We start from the raw sequence: 16,750 nt of genomic DNA, 5'->3' as shown, positions 1-16,750 counted from the left end.
CAACAACACCGAGGCTCCGCCCCCAGCCCGCGCCCTCTGGAGACCGCGCTTGCAGCACCACCTGGCTCTAGGGCCAACCTAGGCGGGATCCCAAGCTGGTGGGATCCGGCTGGGGACAACTTGACTGATGCCTGCCCCAAGCTACGGAGACCATGCTGCGTGATGCAAGCTCCTCTGAGACCCCTGAGTCATTAGGTAGCTCCTGGACCCCATAGACTGGACACCTCTGTCCTCCAGCTCCCGTGCATCTTTATTTATGGATGAATTAATTGGCAGGAAAAAAAAAAAGCTGAGGTCTGAATTGACAGCCATCCCCCACGATGCACAGTTAATTCCAAGCAGAGGACCCACAGAGCAGCTGCCGGTGGGAAAGAACTGTTGGCCACCTGAAGGGCCCTCAGCAGTCCCACATCCTTCATCTTACCGTCAACACTCCTCCCACCCACTTAAAGATCCTTACACACACACACACACACACACACACACACACACACACACACACACACACACACCAGGTTCCTCCATTTCAAATTCCATACTCCTTATTATGCAACCAGAGCTTGTGAGAATAACCGGCCTCCCAGCTAGACTGGGAGAGCTAGTCCATCGCTCAGGGAAGAGGCCATGGAGTCCTCGGCAAGAGCAGTGAGGCTGGAGGTGACATCCACCAGCCTGGGTCATGTCATGTGTCTGAGCCTCAGTTTTCCCATTTGAAAGTGACGGTGTTAAACTCCTCCAAGGTTTGTGTAGCATTTCTTACTGTTGCGGCTCTGTTTTGGAGCCAGGGATTCTAAGCCTCCCAAGTAAGCTGAGACCACAGGTTTGCACTACGCATGTCTGACCACCCTTGCTCTTTTTCTTCTCCTTATGTAACCCCAGATGGCTTCAAGCTCTCCATCTTTCTGTGGCTATTTATTTATTTATTTGTTTATTTATTTATTTATTTATTTGGGGTCTGTGTGTTTGCATGTATGTCTGTATGTATGTATGTATGTATGTGCTCAGTGCGCATGCCCAGTGCCCTAGCAGGTTAGAAGGTATCAGATACCCAGGCAACGAGGTTAGGAACCTAACTTGAGTCCTCTACGAGCGCAACAAGTGCTCATAACCCCTGAGCCTCCTCTCCAGTCCCATGGCGTGTTAATATTATTTTTATCAGCCGGACACCGTGGCGCACGCCTGTAATCCCAGCACTCGGGAGGCAGAGGCAGGCTGATCACTGTGAGTTTGAGGCCAGCCTGATCTGAAAAGCGAGTCTAGGACAGCCAAGGCTACACAGAGAAACCTTATCTTGAGAAAAAGAAAGTTATTAATGTCATCATCATTATTATTGGTGTTGGTATTTTTGAGACATGATTTTATGATGTGGCCCTGGCTGTCCTGGAACTAACTATGTACATACAACAGGCTGACTTCAGACTTGCATGGATATGCTTGCCTCTGCCTCCCGAGGGTTGGGATTAAAGATAAGTGCCACCACCCACCCACATCTGATTTATTTTATTTTATTTTTTATTTTTGGTTTTTCAAGACAGGGTTTCTCTGTCCTGGCTGTCCCAGACTCACTTTGTAGACCAGGCTGGCCTCTAATTTACAGAGATCTGCCTGCCTCTGCCTCCCTGAATGCTGGGTTTACAGGACTGCACCACCTGTTTTGTTTTGTTTTGTTTTTAATAAGGTGATCGCTGGCAGGGCTGGTGTAGCACACCTTTAATCCCAATACTTAGGAGGCAGAGGCAGGTGGATCTGTGTGAGTTTGAGGCCAGGCTGGTCTACAGAGTGAGTACAGGACAGCCAGGGCTACACAGAGAAAAAAAAGCAGTTACCATCTCTCGAATGCTATCTTTTGTTTGTTTGCTTGTTTTGGTTTTGGTTTTTCAAGGCAGGGTTTCTCTTTGTAGCCCTGGCTGTCCTGGAACTCTCTTTGTAGACCAGGCTGGTCTCGAACTCACAGCGACCCATCTGCCTCCCAAATACTGGGATTAAAGGCATTTTGCCTCCACAGCACACCACGACACATGTGCATCCATTCTCACACACAAAATAAAACAACTTTTTTGATACATAGTCTCATCATGTAGCTCTGGCTGGCTTGGAATTTACAGTGTAGACCGGGATGGCCTTGAACACACAGATTTGCCTGCCTCTGCTTCCCGAGTACTGGAATTTTAAAGTGTGCCGCCATACCTGACTCAATTAACTTTATTCTCTCATTGTTATCAGCGTTCCATATTATATGCTATATTTCCACTCATTGCTTTAATTATATGCCATATATTCCATTGTTAATCACATTTGGGGATATGGATTTTTTATTTAAAGATTTGTTTATGGAGGCTGGAGAGATGGCTCAGAGGCTAAGAGCACGGCCTGCTCTTCCAGAGGTCCTGAGTTCAATTCCCAGCAACCACATGGTGGCTCACAACCATCTATAATGTGATCTAATGCCCTCTTCTGTCATGCAGGCAGAGCACTGTATACATAATAAATAAATAAATGAGTAAGTCTTAAAATAAATAAAGATTTGTTTATTTGTAGTGTGGTACGTGCAGATCCCTGGAGCTGGAATTGCAGCTACAAACCTATTAGCCATGACTAACAAGCCATCGCTCATGTGACTTTGTTCTTGTTTTGTCTTGTTCTGTTCCGTTTTGTTTGAGACAGAGACAGAATCTCGCATATGTAGACCAGGCTGGCCTCGAACTCACGGAGATCCACCTGCCTCTGTCTCCCGAGTGCTGGGATTAAAGGTGTGCGCCACGACGTGGGCTGGGGTCACACTCAGGTTACCAGGCTTGGCGGCATGTACCTTTGCCTGCCCAGCCGTCCTGCCCACTCTACATGATAACGTTTTACGAATGAGAATAGATCTATTTCTGTTTCAGTATGGCATGTTTACGTGGGGATGACCAGTTGGTAGCATGCTTACCTCACAGCGTGAGTTTGATCTCCAGGACCCATATTAAAAGCCAGGCTATGGCTTGTCTGTGAAATCCCAGTGACGTCCGGATGGGACGTTGGAGACTAGTGGATCTCTGAAAACTGAATGCCCAGTGTCTGTCTCAAACAGCAAGTAGAAGGCGAGTGAGAAATGTCATCCAAGTTAGTCCTGAGCCGGGCGTGGTGGCGCACGCCTATAATCCCAGCACTCGGAAGGCAGAGGCAGGTGGATGTCTGCCTCTGTGAGGTCAAGGCCAGCCTGGTCTACAAATCAAATCCAGGACATCCAGGGATACACAGAGAAACCCTGTCTTGGGGGGGGGGGGAAAGTTAGTCCTGACCTCCAGCCTCCACCTGTACATGCACATGCACACACACACACACACACACACACACACACACACACACACAGCCAAAGTAGAGCATTCAATGTTAATAACCTCCATGTAGTTTTGTCTCTTTAGCCTCAAATAAAAGAGTGGTAATCTAAAACTGTTATTTCCCGCTGTGTGTTCTCCCTGCTGCTGTTGCCCAAAGCCACACACACTGACAAGACACAGCTAATGGGAAGGAAAAGTACACAGGACTTTGACACAGGCGGAGGATTCCAGAACGTTATTTCAAGCTGACAAACCAAATAGCTGGGCCTGTCGCACGGGGCGACTAGCATGTCCCTGCTGTGAAGGGAGGCCGTCAGCACTCTGGCGTCCCCTCTCTCAGCCTCTCACGTCAGGAGCTCTGCCCTCCGTGAGGTGGATCTTGCGGTTTCTGCTCTCTGTGGGTTTTGTGTTTGGACTGTTGCTGCCCACTCCGTGCCTCAGTGTTTCTGAGTCACTACCTTTGTGCGGTCTCCTCTAAACGCTCGGTTGTCCACTGTTTGGAAACTTGTTTTCTCTTATTGGCGGACTGAGGGCTCTCACATTTGCTGACTGGACTCGTGCTGGGACTTCTGTTTATCGTGTGCCCAGAGCTACAGCCACCACCTTACTTGTTATGTGATCTATTGCCTTTTCTATAAACATTGAGGGAGATTTGTGTTTCTAAATGTTATTGTGTGCATATGAGGGAATCTATGTACCAGGCACCTGTGTGGAGATGAGAGGACAACATGTGAGAGTCAGTGCTCTCCTTCTGTCATCTGGGTCCCCAGGCATGGCGCTCAGGCGCTAGAGCCTGACAGCAAACTCCTTTACTTGTTCACCCTTCTCCCTAGTGCTAAGATTTGCATTTTTTTCTTGCTTTTTAAAAGCATTACCAGAGCCGGGCGTGGTGGCGCACGCCTTTAATCCCAGCACTCGGGAGGCAGAAGCAGGCGGATCGCTGTGAGTTCGAGGCCAGCCTGGTCTACAAAGTGAGTCCAGGATGGCCAAGGCTACACAGAGAAACCCTGTCTCGAAAAACAAAACAAACAAACAAAAAAGCATTACCAATTATATAGATTTTAATACTAACATCTTTAATAGTACTGAGTAGTTTTGTTGCTCAGTTCTCCTTTTTCATTACTTAAGCCTCAAGTGTTCGCTTTGCAATTTTAAATGTTTTCGACGCCTCGAAATTGTGTGTGCAACAGTGAACTTTTTGTTCTTTCCTTTTCTCCTGTCCTAGTTGGCTTCAGCTGTCAATCTGACACAGTCTAGAGTCATCGGAGGGACGCTCAAGTGAGGAGCTGCCCAGATCAGATTGGCTTGTGGCTATGTCTGTGGGAGACCGTCTTGATTGACGGTTGATGTGGGTGGGACTGGCCTAACGTGGGCAGCACCATTCCTAGGCCTGTGTGCCGGAGCTGAGCTGGAGTCTGTGATGGGGCCAGTAAGTAGCCTTCCTCACAGCTCCTGCCCTGACTTCCCTCAGGGAGACTGTGACCTGGAAGGACAAATGAAATTAACCCTTTACTCCACTAAGTTGCCTTTGATCGTGGTGTTTATTACAGCAACAGAGAGCAAATGAGGGCATCTCCCCTTTTCCTATGCTTGCTCATAACTGCCTAAGAGGGCCACTTGACATTCGTCCATGTCAGCACCCGTGTCCCCACTCAGGCTCCCACATCATCTTTTGGTAGGGTGGCAGCTGTCTTTAGAATGCCAAGAAGCTACTGCATCCTTGACACTTGGATAGTTTAGCTAGGTATAGACCTGAGCCTACTTCAGTTACACAGCACAAGTGTGAAGGTCAAAGGACAACTAACTGGAGTTGGCTCTCTCCTTCCACCACATGGGGTCTGGAGCTTGAACTCAGTCTCGTAAGTCTTGGCAGCAAACCCCTTCACCCACTGAGCCATCTCACTAGTCCTTGTTTTTGTTTTTGTTTTTTCACTCTTTGATAATGTTCCAGGGAGCCTGTGTAGTCAGTGACCTCTCCTACTAGTCTTGCTGTGGAGTCTGGTGTGGCCTGTGGCCTGTGGCCTGACCAAGATGCTTCAAAGCCTTGGTAAGAATGTCTAGGTCAGCTGGGTGAGGTGGTGCACCCCTGTAGTCCCAGCACTCAGGGAGGCAGAGGCAGGTAGATCACTGTGAGTTTGAGGCCAGCCTGGTCTACAGGACCAGGATAGCCAAGGTTACACAGAGAAATCCTGTCTCAAAAACAAAACAAGGGAGCTGGAAAGATGGCTCAGCGGTTAAGAGCACTGTCTGCTCTTTGAGAGGTCCTAAGTTCAAGTCCCAGAAGTAGATGGTGTCTCGCAAACATCTATACTAGGATCTGATGCCCTCTTCTGGCCTGCGGGTGTACATGCAAACAGAGCACTGTATACATAATGAAATAAATCTCTAAAAAACAAAACAATTCTGGGTCCATGAAACCCTACTATACCCAGGTTTCCTGGGATGGGATTTGGGTAAGAATGGGACCTTCATCCTCTATAAAACAAGGAACGATGATAAAAGCAGTAACACTTTAAGTCTCCAGGCCTTCACCTGCCCTTAGCCATCATTAACCACTCTCTGACTCCACTGAAGCTGAATCATGTTGAATTATGCTGAATCATAAGCTGGGAATAGGGAACATCAGCATATACTTGTCAGAGGTGCACTATGAAAAGGAAAATTTTGTTCCATTGCTACCTCCCTCTGGAGAAATCTGACGCCAGCCTGGCCTTTTCTTCTGTAAGAGGCCACATCTCCTGGCCTTGACTTTTTTACATCCAACACACAAAGTGTGATTTGTTACACAGTATATGTTGTAACATTGCGTTTTTATTGGAGGGAGGGAAGGTTTGAGACAGGCTCTGTTAGCCTTGGCTGTCCTGGACTTGCTTTGTAGACCAGTCTGGCCTTGAACTCACAGAGAACTGCCTGCCTCTGCCTCCCGAGTGCCACTATGTTCTGCTTGAGTTTTGTTTTTTTAACCTTTATTTTTATTTTATATGTATGGCTGTTTTCCTGGTTGTATGTCTGTGCATCACATGGAGTATGAAAGAGGCCACAGGATCCCTTGGGACTAGAGTTACAGGTGGTTGTAAGCTGCTGTGTGGGTGCCAGGAATCACCCGGGCCGTCTGGAAGAGCAGCCAGTGTGCATTTAACCTCAGCCATCTCTGCAGCAACCCCGCTCCCCTGCCACCTCAGTTTGTTTTACATTCTAAGAAAAGCCATTTGATGTTGGGTCAGTGGTACACACATCTCAAAATACTGCTAGAACACATCTAAATTACAAGGTAGAGCTTCAGGGCAGTTTTATTAAGCTGGCAGTACACCTCAGTGAGAGAGGTGTCTTCAAAGTCACAGGTTCAAGCCCCAGCACTGCTGGAGAGAGGGGAAATCAAGGAGGTGGAAGGAGAGAGCAATTACAGGTATTTTCAAATTTTTGTTTTTATTCTGGGTAGTTTTGTCACCTATGGTCTTTTTTCATCCATAATTGTATTTATTTAAGACCTATGTTGAAATGTCATCCCAGTTTGCTGTTTTGTGGTCCCAGATGCCTTTGCTGTTGGTCAGTAGTGTAAAATCTCTACAACAAGCCACATCCCAGTGGCTGCTTCCTTCTCATCCTGTGTTTGCTGTGATCAGGACGGCCGCTTGCTGCTTCTCTCCCACTCCTACACAGAGCCCTCCCTTACAAGTGGCTTCATGTTGAGATACAGCCCTCTTCCAGTCTCCTTTTGATTTCCCAGCAGTCCCTGCTCCGACCCATCAGTCTCACACCTGTCTGCAACACCTTGCCGCTGTGCCAGATCCAGTGGTCTGGTTTACGAGTCCTGCGTTCAACACAGTCTGTGGCAGAGGAATGCTCTAGGGGGTGAAGGAGTGAGGTCACGGGAAATTGGAGCCAGCATCTGTTCAAATATAGGAGGACATGTGGAAGTAAAGGGCATAAAGTGTGCCGTGTGAAAAGGAAATCTAGGCTGGGGATGTGGCGCAGCAGGTACAGTTTGCCTAGAAGCCTGAGGCCAAGGGCTAGGTCCCCCGATATTGCATAAACCAGGTGTGGTGGCACATACTTGGGAGATGGTAGCCAGAAGATGAGAAGTTTAAGGTCACGTACAGCTGCAAAGAAAGTGTGAGGGTAGCCTGGGCTACAGGAGACCCAAAAGAGAAAGAAAAGATATGGGGCATGGTGGCGCACACCTTTAACCCCAGCCAGCACTCGGGAGGCAGAGGCAGGTGGATCGCTGCGAGTTTGAGGCCAGCCTGGTCTACAAAGTGAGTTCAGGGCAGTCAAGGCCACACAGAAGAACCCTGGCTCAGGAGACAAAACAAGCAAACCATTCTCATAGAGAAACACACAATTTTGTCATCATGTGAACTACAATGAAACAGGGAAGAACCCTAAAGCGTTTAGCCTGGGAGATGGTCCAGCCAGGTCACCTGGTGAACCCGTCAGGCAGCCTCTGGACAGATGTGGGATGAGGCTCCAGAAGGATACTCAGCAGGCTGGTGAGGGGCATCTGCAGAGGGAACTGGAACCAGCAGCTGGGAGCGTGACAGGTGGGAGAAAAGTGGACAGCTGGGAGGGTGACAGGTGGGGGGAGAGAAGAGGCTTAAAGTCTGTTTGAAGGGAAGATGGAGGGAGTGGTCCCAGTGTGAAGTAGATGACAGTGAGGATGAAGAGGGGTGGTCAGAGTCAGGGAGGAGGCTGTCTCCCTATTTTGCATTTGGTCCTCAAAGAAAGCTTGTGTGTGCCTTTGAAAGGGGACCATGGAGCCAGATGCGGTGGCGCACGCCTTTTATCCCAGCGCTCGGGAGGCAGAGAGGCAGGTGGATCGCTGTGAGTTCCAGGCCAGCCTGGTCTACAGAGTGAGTCCAGGACAGCCAAGGCTACACACAAAGAAATCCTGTCTCAAATAACCAAAATAAAAATAAAAGGGAACATGACTGTCTTTGGTGGCCATATCCTACACTCTGAAATGGAAGACAGAAAAGAAGAAATCGCTTCCCCAGCCCAGGACATGCAGCCCACATGTCTCCAGGGAGTGATGGACAGCTTCAGGATGGACAGAGCAGGGCAGGAGTGCTCCACTGAGCCAGCACAGGCCGGCCCTGCTCAGATCAAGCAATAGGACGAGTGCCACTGGGAAGTCACATCAGGTGGGAGGCAGCAGGGTGCCTGGGCTCGCAGGATTCATTCCAGAGGCCCCCGGGCCTGAGACAGGATTCTCTGTTCAAGTTCAGAGTACCGAGGGAGAAGAGCTTCATAGACCTGGAGGAGCAGAAAGCGCAGGTTAAAATGGGGAAGGGGAAATGACTCTTACCTCTGCCTACAGCTTGCAACTTTATTTTATTTTTTTAAGGATTTATTTATTTTATGTACATGAGTGCTCTATCTGCATGTACACCTGCATGCCAGAAGAGGGCATCAGACCCCATTTTATATGGTTGTGAGCCGCCATGTGGTGCTGGGAGTGGAACTCAGGACCTCCCAGAAGAGCAGGCAGTGCTCTTATCCACTGAGCTATCTCTCCAGCCCCAGCTTGCAATTTAAAACATGTAAATTCTGGAGCTGGAAGGTGGCCCAGGGTTTAGAGCACCGGCTGCCCTTCTAGGGAACCCCGGTTTGAGTTCCAGCACCCACATGATGACTGGCTATGTTCTGTAACTGCAGTTCTACTGGATCCGACACCTTCTTCTGACCTCCTCAGGTACCAGGCACACACATGACACATAAACATACATGTAGACCAACCACTCGTACACATAAAAATTTAAAAACTTAAACATATATATTTACAAAAACCTTGTGCAAAACGAATGTGGATTATGATGTCATAATTTCTCTAAGCAGTTATGTGTTAAAAGATGATGGTTAGATACATTAGACTTAGTGAAGTATGTTGAAAAACGAGATGTTGGGTAGATGGTGCAGTGGTTAAGTGTATGCATTGCTCTTGTAGAGCGCCCCAGGCTCAGCTCTCAGTACCCTTGGCTTCTTCATGTGCCAAGGATGTGACTCAGTAGTTGGCTGCACGCTCCATATGGGTGAGAGCCCAAGTACTGTGGAGGTGGAGTAAGGTTTCCTCCAGGTTAAATACAGAGGAGAAAGAAAAACTTACCTTTTTAGAGAAAAGAAGACCCAAATTCTAAGAGAAAATCTCACGGCTTCTCACCTGGGAAGCGCCTGGGCTGGGGGTGGCAGCCAGGCTTGGATGTGGGGCTGATTTCACAATTTCTGAGAAGGCCACACCTGTCCCTCCTGCAAGGCCTAGAGGGGAAAGGTCATCTCACATTTGTGCACATGGCGGATAGGAGGAACCATGGTGGTGATAAAACACCGTCAACCAGACAGGCAGCATGGTGGCAGGGACCTCCTCAGCATGCACAAAACCCAGCCTTTAGCCCAGAACAAGAACACCCAAGTGTTTAACCTGGAGTCGCCCAGCTCAGAGGAATTATTAAAACAACAAAATTCAGCAAAATTGCTGAAAATAATAGATATTGAAGAATGGCAAATTCAAGGCCCACCTGGAATCTGAGTGAGTTCAAAGTCAACCTGGGCAACTTAGTGAGAAAGACCTCATCTCAAAACAAAGAATATATGAGGGATGGCGGGAGGCAGGTGCTGTGAGGGAGGGGGGAGGCAGGTGCTGTGAGGGAGGGAGGAGGCAGGTGCTGTGAGGGAGGAGGGAGGCAGGTGCTGTGAGGGATGGGAGGGAGGCAGGTGCTGTGAGGGAGGGGGGAGGCAGGTGCTGTGAGGAAGGGGGGAGGCAGGTGCTGTGAGGGAGGGGGAGACAGGTGCTGTGAGGAAGGGGGGAGGCAAGGGCTGTGAGGGATGGGGGGAGGCAAGGGCTGTGAGGAATGGGGGGAGGCAAGGGCTGTGAGGAATGGGGGGAGGCGGGTGCTGTGAGGGATGGGGGGAGGCGGGTGCTGTGAGGGATGGGGGGAGGCAAGGACTGTGAGGAATGGGGGGAGGCAAGGGCTGTGAGGAATGGGGGGAGGCGGGTGCTGTGAGGGATGGGGGGAGGCGGGTGCTGTGAGGGATGGGGGGAGGCAAGTGCTGTGAGGGATGGGGGAGGCAAGTGCTGTGAGGGATGGGGGGAGGCGGGTGCTGTGAGGGATGGGGGGAGGCAAGTGCTGTGAGGGAGGGGGGAGGCGGGTGCTGTGAGGGAGGGGGGAGGCGGGTGCTGTGAGGGAGGGGGGAGGCGGGTGCTGTGAGGGAGGGGGGAGGCGGGTGCTGTGAGGGAGGGGGGAGGCGGGTGCTGTGAGGGAGGGGGGAGGCGGGTGCTGTGAGGGAGGGGGGAGGCCGGTGCTGTGAGGGAGGATGGAGGCCGGTGCTGTGAGGGAGGGGGGAGGCCGGTGCTGTGAGGGAGGGGGGAGGCCGGTGCTGTGAGGGAGGGGGAAGGCAGGTACTGTGAGGGAGGGGGGAGGCAGGTGCTGTGAGGGAGGGGGGAGGCAGGTGCTGTGAGGGAGGGGGGAGGCAGGTGCTGTGAGGGAGGGGGGAGGCAGGTGCTGTGAGGGAGGGGGGAGGCAGGTGCTGTGAGGGAGGGGGAGGCAGGTGCTGTGAGGGAGGGGGAGGCAGGTGCTGTGAGGGAGGGGGGAGGCAGGTGCTGTGAGGGAGGGGGGAGGCAGGTGCTGTGAGGGAGGGGAGAGGCAGGTGCTGTGAGGAAGGGGGGAGGCAGATGCTGTGAGGGAGGGGGGAGGCAGGTGCTGTGAGGGAGAGGAGAGGCATGTCCTGTGAGGGAGGGGGAAGCAGGTGCTGTGAGGGAGGCAGGAGGCAGGTGCTGGTGATACAGCCCACAAAGCACAGATGAGAACACGGTCTTGGGTTCAATCCCCAGTATGGGGCTAAGGAGTAAAACTTTGCAAGTTCCGTGGTGGCGCATGCCTTTAATCCCAGCACTCAGGAGGCAGAGGCAGGCAGATTGCTGTGAGTTCAAGGCCAGCCTGGTCTACAAAGTGAGTCTAGGACAGCCAAGACTACACAGAGAAACCCTGTCTCAAAAAAACAAACAAACACAAACCACACACACACACAAAAAGAAACTCTGGAAGTTGTGTGAGGTGATGGAGAGAGAGGGCAAAGGGTTCGTTATTAGGAGAACTGCATTTTCACCGTTCTTTTTTTCAATATCAAAGTTTAAGTGGATGTGTTGAGAAGTGAAAAGTAAACAGGAAAAGGATGGAGTCCTGGTGCACTTGCCGGCAAGAAGTTCCCCAGCAGGCAGATGACAGGTGCAACAGGCGAGGCCTCACTCTGAAGTTTCAGGGAGACAGTCACAGAGCCAGGCCCCCAGGAGCTGTCCACGGTTCTGGACTTCCTGGCTCTGAGGCTCTCTCACCACTGCCTCATCGTCTTGCTCTTCAGGATTTCACTCACAGACTCCGCCTTCCTCTCCAGGAGGCCCACACCCATGTGCATGCCCTGTGGCCTTTTCTGGACAGGCTTCATGCAGTCTCAATTCTTCCTCCCTTTCTCCGCACTGACTAGAGCATACAAGACAAAGGGTTCGGCTAACACTGCTGAGACTCCAGTGACCCTCCCGCTGGGAATGCATCCTCTTCTCACTCTTCTCAGCCCAGTGGTGCCTAAACACTTCTCTGAGACAGCTGGTCCCCATCCATCGACCTACCATGGAAAGCTCGATACGCAGAGCCCACGCAGGCTGAGCTCGTGGTGTCTATGACATACACAGGGGCCCCGAAAACATCTGCCAGCACCTGAGGACACAGACGTTGGAGTAGGTGAGTTGTGACTCAGAGAGATCACTGAGAACCTTCTCGGCTCTGCCCTCGTGTCTTCTGGTGCCTTCCATTCAACCACAGCTGCCTTAAGTGCACTTAGGCGCGTGGAGCTGGTGATGACAGGGTGACCTAAAGGGAGATGCTAGAGAAGGGCGACAGTCCTCAGGCTGTCTCTGCACCATTAAAAGACAAGATCCTACCGTAGAGCTCTTGCCAGCCTGAAATCTGCTATATAACCAAGCTATCCTCAAATCATCATCTTCTTGCTTTGGCCTCCAGAGTGCAGGGTTCACAGGTAGCACGACCATGCCCTGTGCTTTTTCTTTTAAGATGGGGTCATACTGTATAGCCCTGGCTAGCACAGCACTATTTAGAGCAGGCTGGCCCAGAACTCACTGATCTACCTGCTGCTGCCTCCTGAGCACAGGGATTAGAAGTGTGCACCATCACCTTCAGTCCCCTGTACTTTTGTGTGTGGGGGGGGGCGTCGAAAGGAGTCCTCATGTGTATGTGTACAGGTACATGTGGAGGTCAGAGGTCAACATCAGCTGTCTTCTTCAGTCACTTTACCTTACTGATTCAGAGCCTTTAATGTGGCCTCCAGCTCACAAATTGGCTAGGGTGGCTGGCCAACACGCCCAGAGACCCTCTGTAAGCCTCAAGGTGTGCAAGCAGCTAGGCCCTGCTGCCCAGACTTCTCTAATGGCTGAGGGAAAATGGCCTGGCCCTGGCCTACAGGAAGAAAAAAAAAAAAAGCCCAAGATCAGGCCACAAAATCCCACCAATCCCTGAGTTTGCCCCAAAACCAGTCTCCCAAATGCCTGGGAATCTTTCCCCTCACAGCTGTAACACTTACCCCATCTTGTCTGTTTCCACTTCCCCAGTGTTGGGATCATACACAACTAAGACTGACTCTTGTTTTTTGTTTGTTTCTTTGTTCAAGACAGAGTTTCTCTGTGTAGCGTTGGTTGGTCTGGACTCTCTTTGTAGACCAGGCTGCCCTCAAACTCACAGAGATCGCCTACCTCTGCCTCCCCAGTGCTGGGATTAATGGAAAGACTAACCTTTTATGTAGCAGTTTGAACTCAGGTCCTCATGTCTACATGGCAAGCACTTTACCAACTGAGCCATGCCCCAACCTTTTACCTGTTTTTGTTGTTGCTGTTTTGTTTTTTCGTTTATTTCTTTAGTTTTTTTAGACAGGGTTACTCTATATAATAGCCCTGGCTGTCCAGGAACTCTCTTTGCAGACCAGGTCAGCCTCGAACTCACAGAGATCTGGCTGCCTCTGCCTCCCGAGTGCTGGGATTAACGGCGTGCGCCACCCCGCCTGGCTGTTGTTTTGTTTTGTGTCAACTAGACACAAGCTAGAGTTATTGGAAAGAGAGAACCATGGTTGAGAAAATGCCTCCATAAAGTTAGCCTGTAGACAGCCTGTGGGGACATTTTCTTAATCAGTGACTGATGTGGGTGGAGCCACTGCTGGGCAGGTGGTCCAGGGTTCAGTAAGAAAGCAGGATGAGGAAGAGTGGTAAGCCAGTGAGTAGCACCCACTCATGGCCTCTGCTTCAGTTCCTGTGCACAGGATCCCACCCTCACATCCGTCAGTGATGGACTTACGAGCTGTTAGGTGAAACAAACCATTTTCTCCCCAAGATGCTTTTGCTCACAGGGTTTTATCACAGCAATATAAACCCTAAGTTTGTTTGTTTAGTTATTTTCAGTGCTTGGAATCAAGTAAGTGCCACAAGACAAATATACAGTGAGCTGAAAAGATGGCTCATTCTGTAGAGTGCTTGCTTTACGTGCACAAGCACCTCAAGTTAAACCCTGAAGTTAAACCCCCAGAATCCATGTAAAAAAGTTCAACTGTGCAGCACGTACTTGTAACTCCAGTCCTGGGAAATCAAGTCAGCCCTTGGGGCTCCCTAGCCAGCCTTTCTAGTCAACCCCTGGGGCTCGCTGGCCAGCCTTTCTAGTCAAGTCCTGAGGATTGTGGGCCAGCCTTTCTACAAACCCTGGAGATTGCTGGCCAGCCTTCCTACTCAAGCCCTGGGGCTCGCTGGCCAGCCTTTCTAGTCAAGCCCTGGAGCTTGCTGGCCAGCCATTCTAGTGAACTCTGTGAGCCTTGGCGTCAGTGAAAGACTCCATTCCCCAAAATGAGGGGGAGAGTAAATAAGGAAGCCAACTCGTTCCTAGATGCATGACAAGGAAGACGCTGTGGTGCAGGGCCACCACACATACCTGCAAGATGTCCTTATTGTGAGATGCTCCGCCTGTGGCCAGAATCTTCGTCTTGGGCACTGTGAGAAACAGAATTGAAGTGGTTGCAGCAGTTCTCCCAAGGCAGAAGGGGCTGTCCCTCAGCCAAGGATGGCCTGTGGTGAGTCTGTGGTCCCTGCTGCTCTTCCAGGGCTATGCAGAGACTCAAAGCTTGGCTTGTCCAAGAAAGACTCCTCATGTGTTAATTTGCCTGGGAATCTACAGTCCCTCTCCCTTTACTAAGAATTTAGAACAGAACTTGGGGTTTGGGGTGTAGCTCAGTTGGCCAAGCGCTTGCCTAGCAAACACAAGGCACTGAGTTCAGCCACCAGCAACTCACTTTTCTCCATCATTCCATACCCCCCCAAAAAAAGAAAAAAATCTCCCAACAAATCAATAATAGATTTTCTTCAATTGGTAAGGGCCTCATATCCAAACCTGACAAAAAACTATGGTGGGGTTACTGTCAAGCTGTCGTCATCGTCATCGTCATCATCTTGCTCTTTAGAAAGGATTTATTTCATTTTATGTGTGTGGGTCTGTGCATGTGAATGTACATACGGGAGCCTGTGGAGGCCAGAAGAGGGTGCTGGGTCCCCTGGGTCTGGAGTTACGTTTGAATGGTGGGAACTGAACTCATGGAAGGTGTTTTTGTTTTTTTTTTGTTTTTTGTTTGTTTGTTTGTTTTTTGGTTTTTTTTTTTTTTTTCTTTTTTTGAGACAGGGTTTCTCTGTGTAGCCTTGGCTGTCCTGGACTTGCTTTGTAGACCAGGCTGGTCTCGAACTCACAGTGATCCGCCTGCCTCTGCCTCCCGGGTGCTGAGATTAAAGGCGTGCGCCACCATGCCCAGCTTATGGCAAGCATTCTTAACTACTGAGCCATCTCTCCTTCACAACCCTTTGACAGGGACTGAGGAAGGATTTCACATAGCCCAGGCTAGCCTCCAAACTCTCTATGTAGTAGAAGATGACCCAGAACTCTTGATTTACTAGAGCTCACCTCCTAAGCACTAGGACTACAAGGATATGCCACCAAGCCCAACCCAGCCCAACAACAGTCTTTTTCACACGTATTTGTTTACTTATGCATGTGTGTCTATTCTTGAAATCCCCTTTTTATTCTTAGACACTATTAACACTAAATGTGATGACAACAGACCAAGTACAAAACATGAGACGGGCCAGGCAGCAGTGGCACATGCCTTTAATCCCAGCACTCGGGAGGTGGAGGCAGGTGGATCGCTGTTAGTTTGAGGCTAGCCTGGACTACAAAGTGGAGTCCAGGACAGCCAAGGCTACACAGAGAAACCCTGTCTCAAAAAAAAAAAGGGGGGGGGAGGTCCCCCTCAGTCATAGACCTAGGGGAAGGGAATAGGATGAAAGCATGAGGGAGGGAGGTACAGGAAGATACAAATGATAGGATAACAATTGAATTAATAATTTTTTTTTAAGTTAAAAAAAAAAAAAACCCTGAGACAGCTGATCCACCCAACAAGCAGGAGAAGCACACGTCCATGTGGGCACCTTGCTGTCTGCAAGCACATGTATTTAAGACATCTTGTTTGACAGTTGGAGATATAGCTGAGGTGTAGCATCCCTGCCTATCAGGCACGAGGTCCTGGATTCCGTTGGCAGAGTTATTAAAAAAATAAAAAGTAAAAGGGCTGGAAAGATGGGTCAGAGGTTAATAGCACTGGCTGCTCTTGCAGAGGAGCCTGGTTTGTTCCACAGCACCTGCATGGCAGCTCACAACTGTCTGTAACTCCAGTCCCGGGGCTGTCAATCCCTTCCCCTGGGCACTGCAGGCACCAAGCATACAACAAAGACATCTATACGGTTAAAAGATTCACACACATAAAATGAATTTTTGTTTTGTTTTGGTGTTTGTTCGTTTGGTTGTTTTTTCAAGACAGGGTTTCTGTGTAGCCTTGGCTGTCCTGGACTCTCTTTGTAGACCAGGCTGGCCTCGAACTCACAGAGATCTGCCTGCCTCTGCCTCCCGAGTGCTGGGAGTAAAGGCGTGCGCCACCAGTGCCTGGCTTATAAAAAATTTTTTAGGGGGCTGGAGAGATGGCTCAGAGGTTAACAGCACCGGCTGCTCTTCCAAAGGTCTTGAGTTCAATTCCCAGCAACCACATGATGGGCCACAACCATCTATAATGAGATCCTATGCTCTCTTCTGGCATGCAGGTATTACATGCTGGCAGAACACTGTATACATAATATAATATATAAATCTTTAAAAAACATTTTTATTTTATTATTTTTTTTAAAGATTTATTTATTTATTATCATGTATACAGTGCTCTGCTTGCATGTACTCCTGCAAGCCAGAAGAGGGTGCCATATCACATTACAGATAGTTATGAGCCACCATGTGGTTGCTGGGAATTGAACTCAGGACCTTTGGAAGAGCAGGCGGCACTCTTAACCACTGAGC

At 49.9% G+C, this 16,750-nt stretch overlaps 1 protein-coding gene across 3 annotated transcripts in view; it reads right to left on the bottom strand.

The window, feature by feature from the left end:
- Positions 1 to 8,404: 8,404 nt before the first annotated feature.
- The window catches only part of Xylb (xylulokinase), a 33,871-nt gene continuing 25,525 nt past the window's right edge, over positions 8,405 to 16,750 (bottom strand). For all 3 annotated transcript variants that reach the window (XM_051140522.1, XM_051140523.1, XM_051140524.1), the window contains 4 exons: positions 14,294 to 14,352; positions 11,938 to 12,025; positions 9,478 to 9,572; positions 8,405 to 8,573 (listed from right to left, as the gene is read on the bottom strand). In XM_051140522.1, coding sequence (XP_050996479.1) covers positions 8,496 to 8,573; positions 9,478 to 9,572; positions 11,938 to 12,025; positions 14,294 to 14,352 — 320 coding nt within the window. In that variant the 3' untranslated portion in view covers positions 8,405 to 8,495. The remainder of the gene's footprint in view (positions 8,574 to 9,477; positions 9,573 to 11,937; positions 12,026 to 14,293; positions 14,353 to 16,750) is intronic.

The sequence above is a fragment of the Acomys russatus genome, chromosome 32 (genome assembly GCF_903995435.1).
Source record: "Acomys russatus chromosome 32, mAcoRus1.1, whole genome shotgun sequence".
NCBI classification, from domain to species: domain Eukaryota; kingdom Metazoa; phylum Chordata; class Mammalia; order Rodentia; family Muridae; genus Acomys; species Acomys russatus.
The sequence above is the reverse complement of the archived record's forward strand: the minus strand, read 5'-3'. Positions and strand labels throughout refer to the sequence as shown.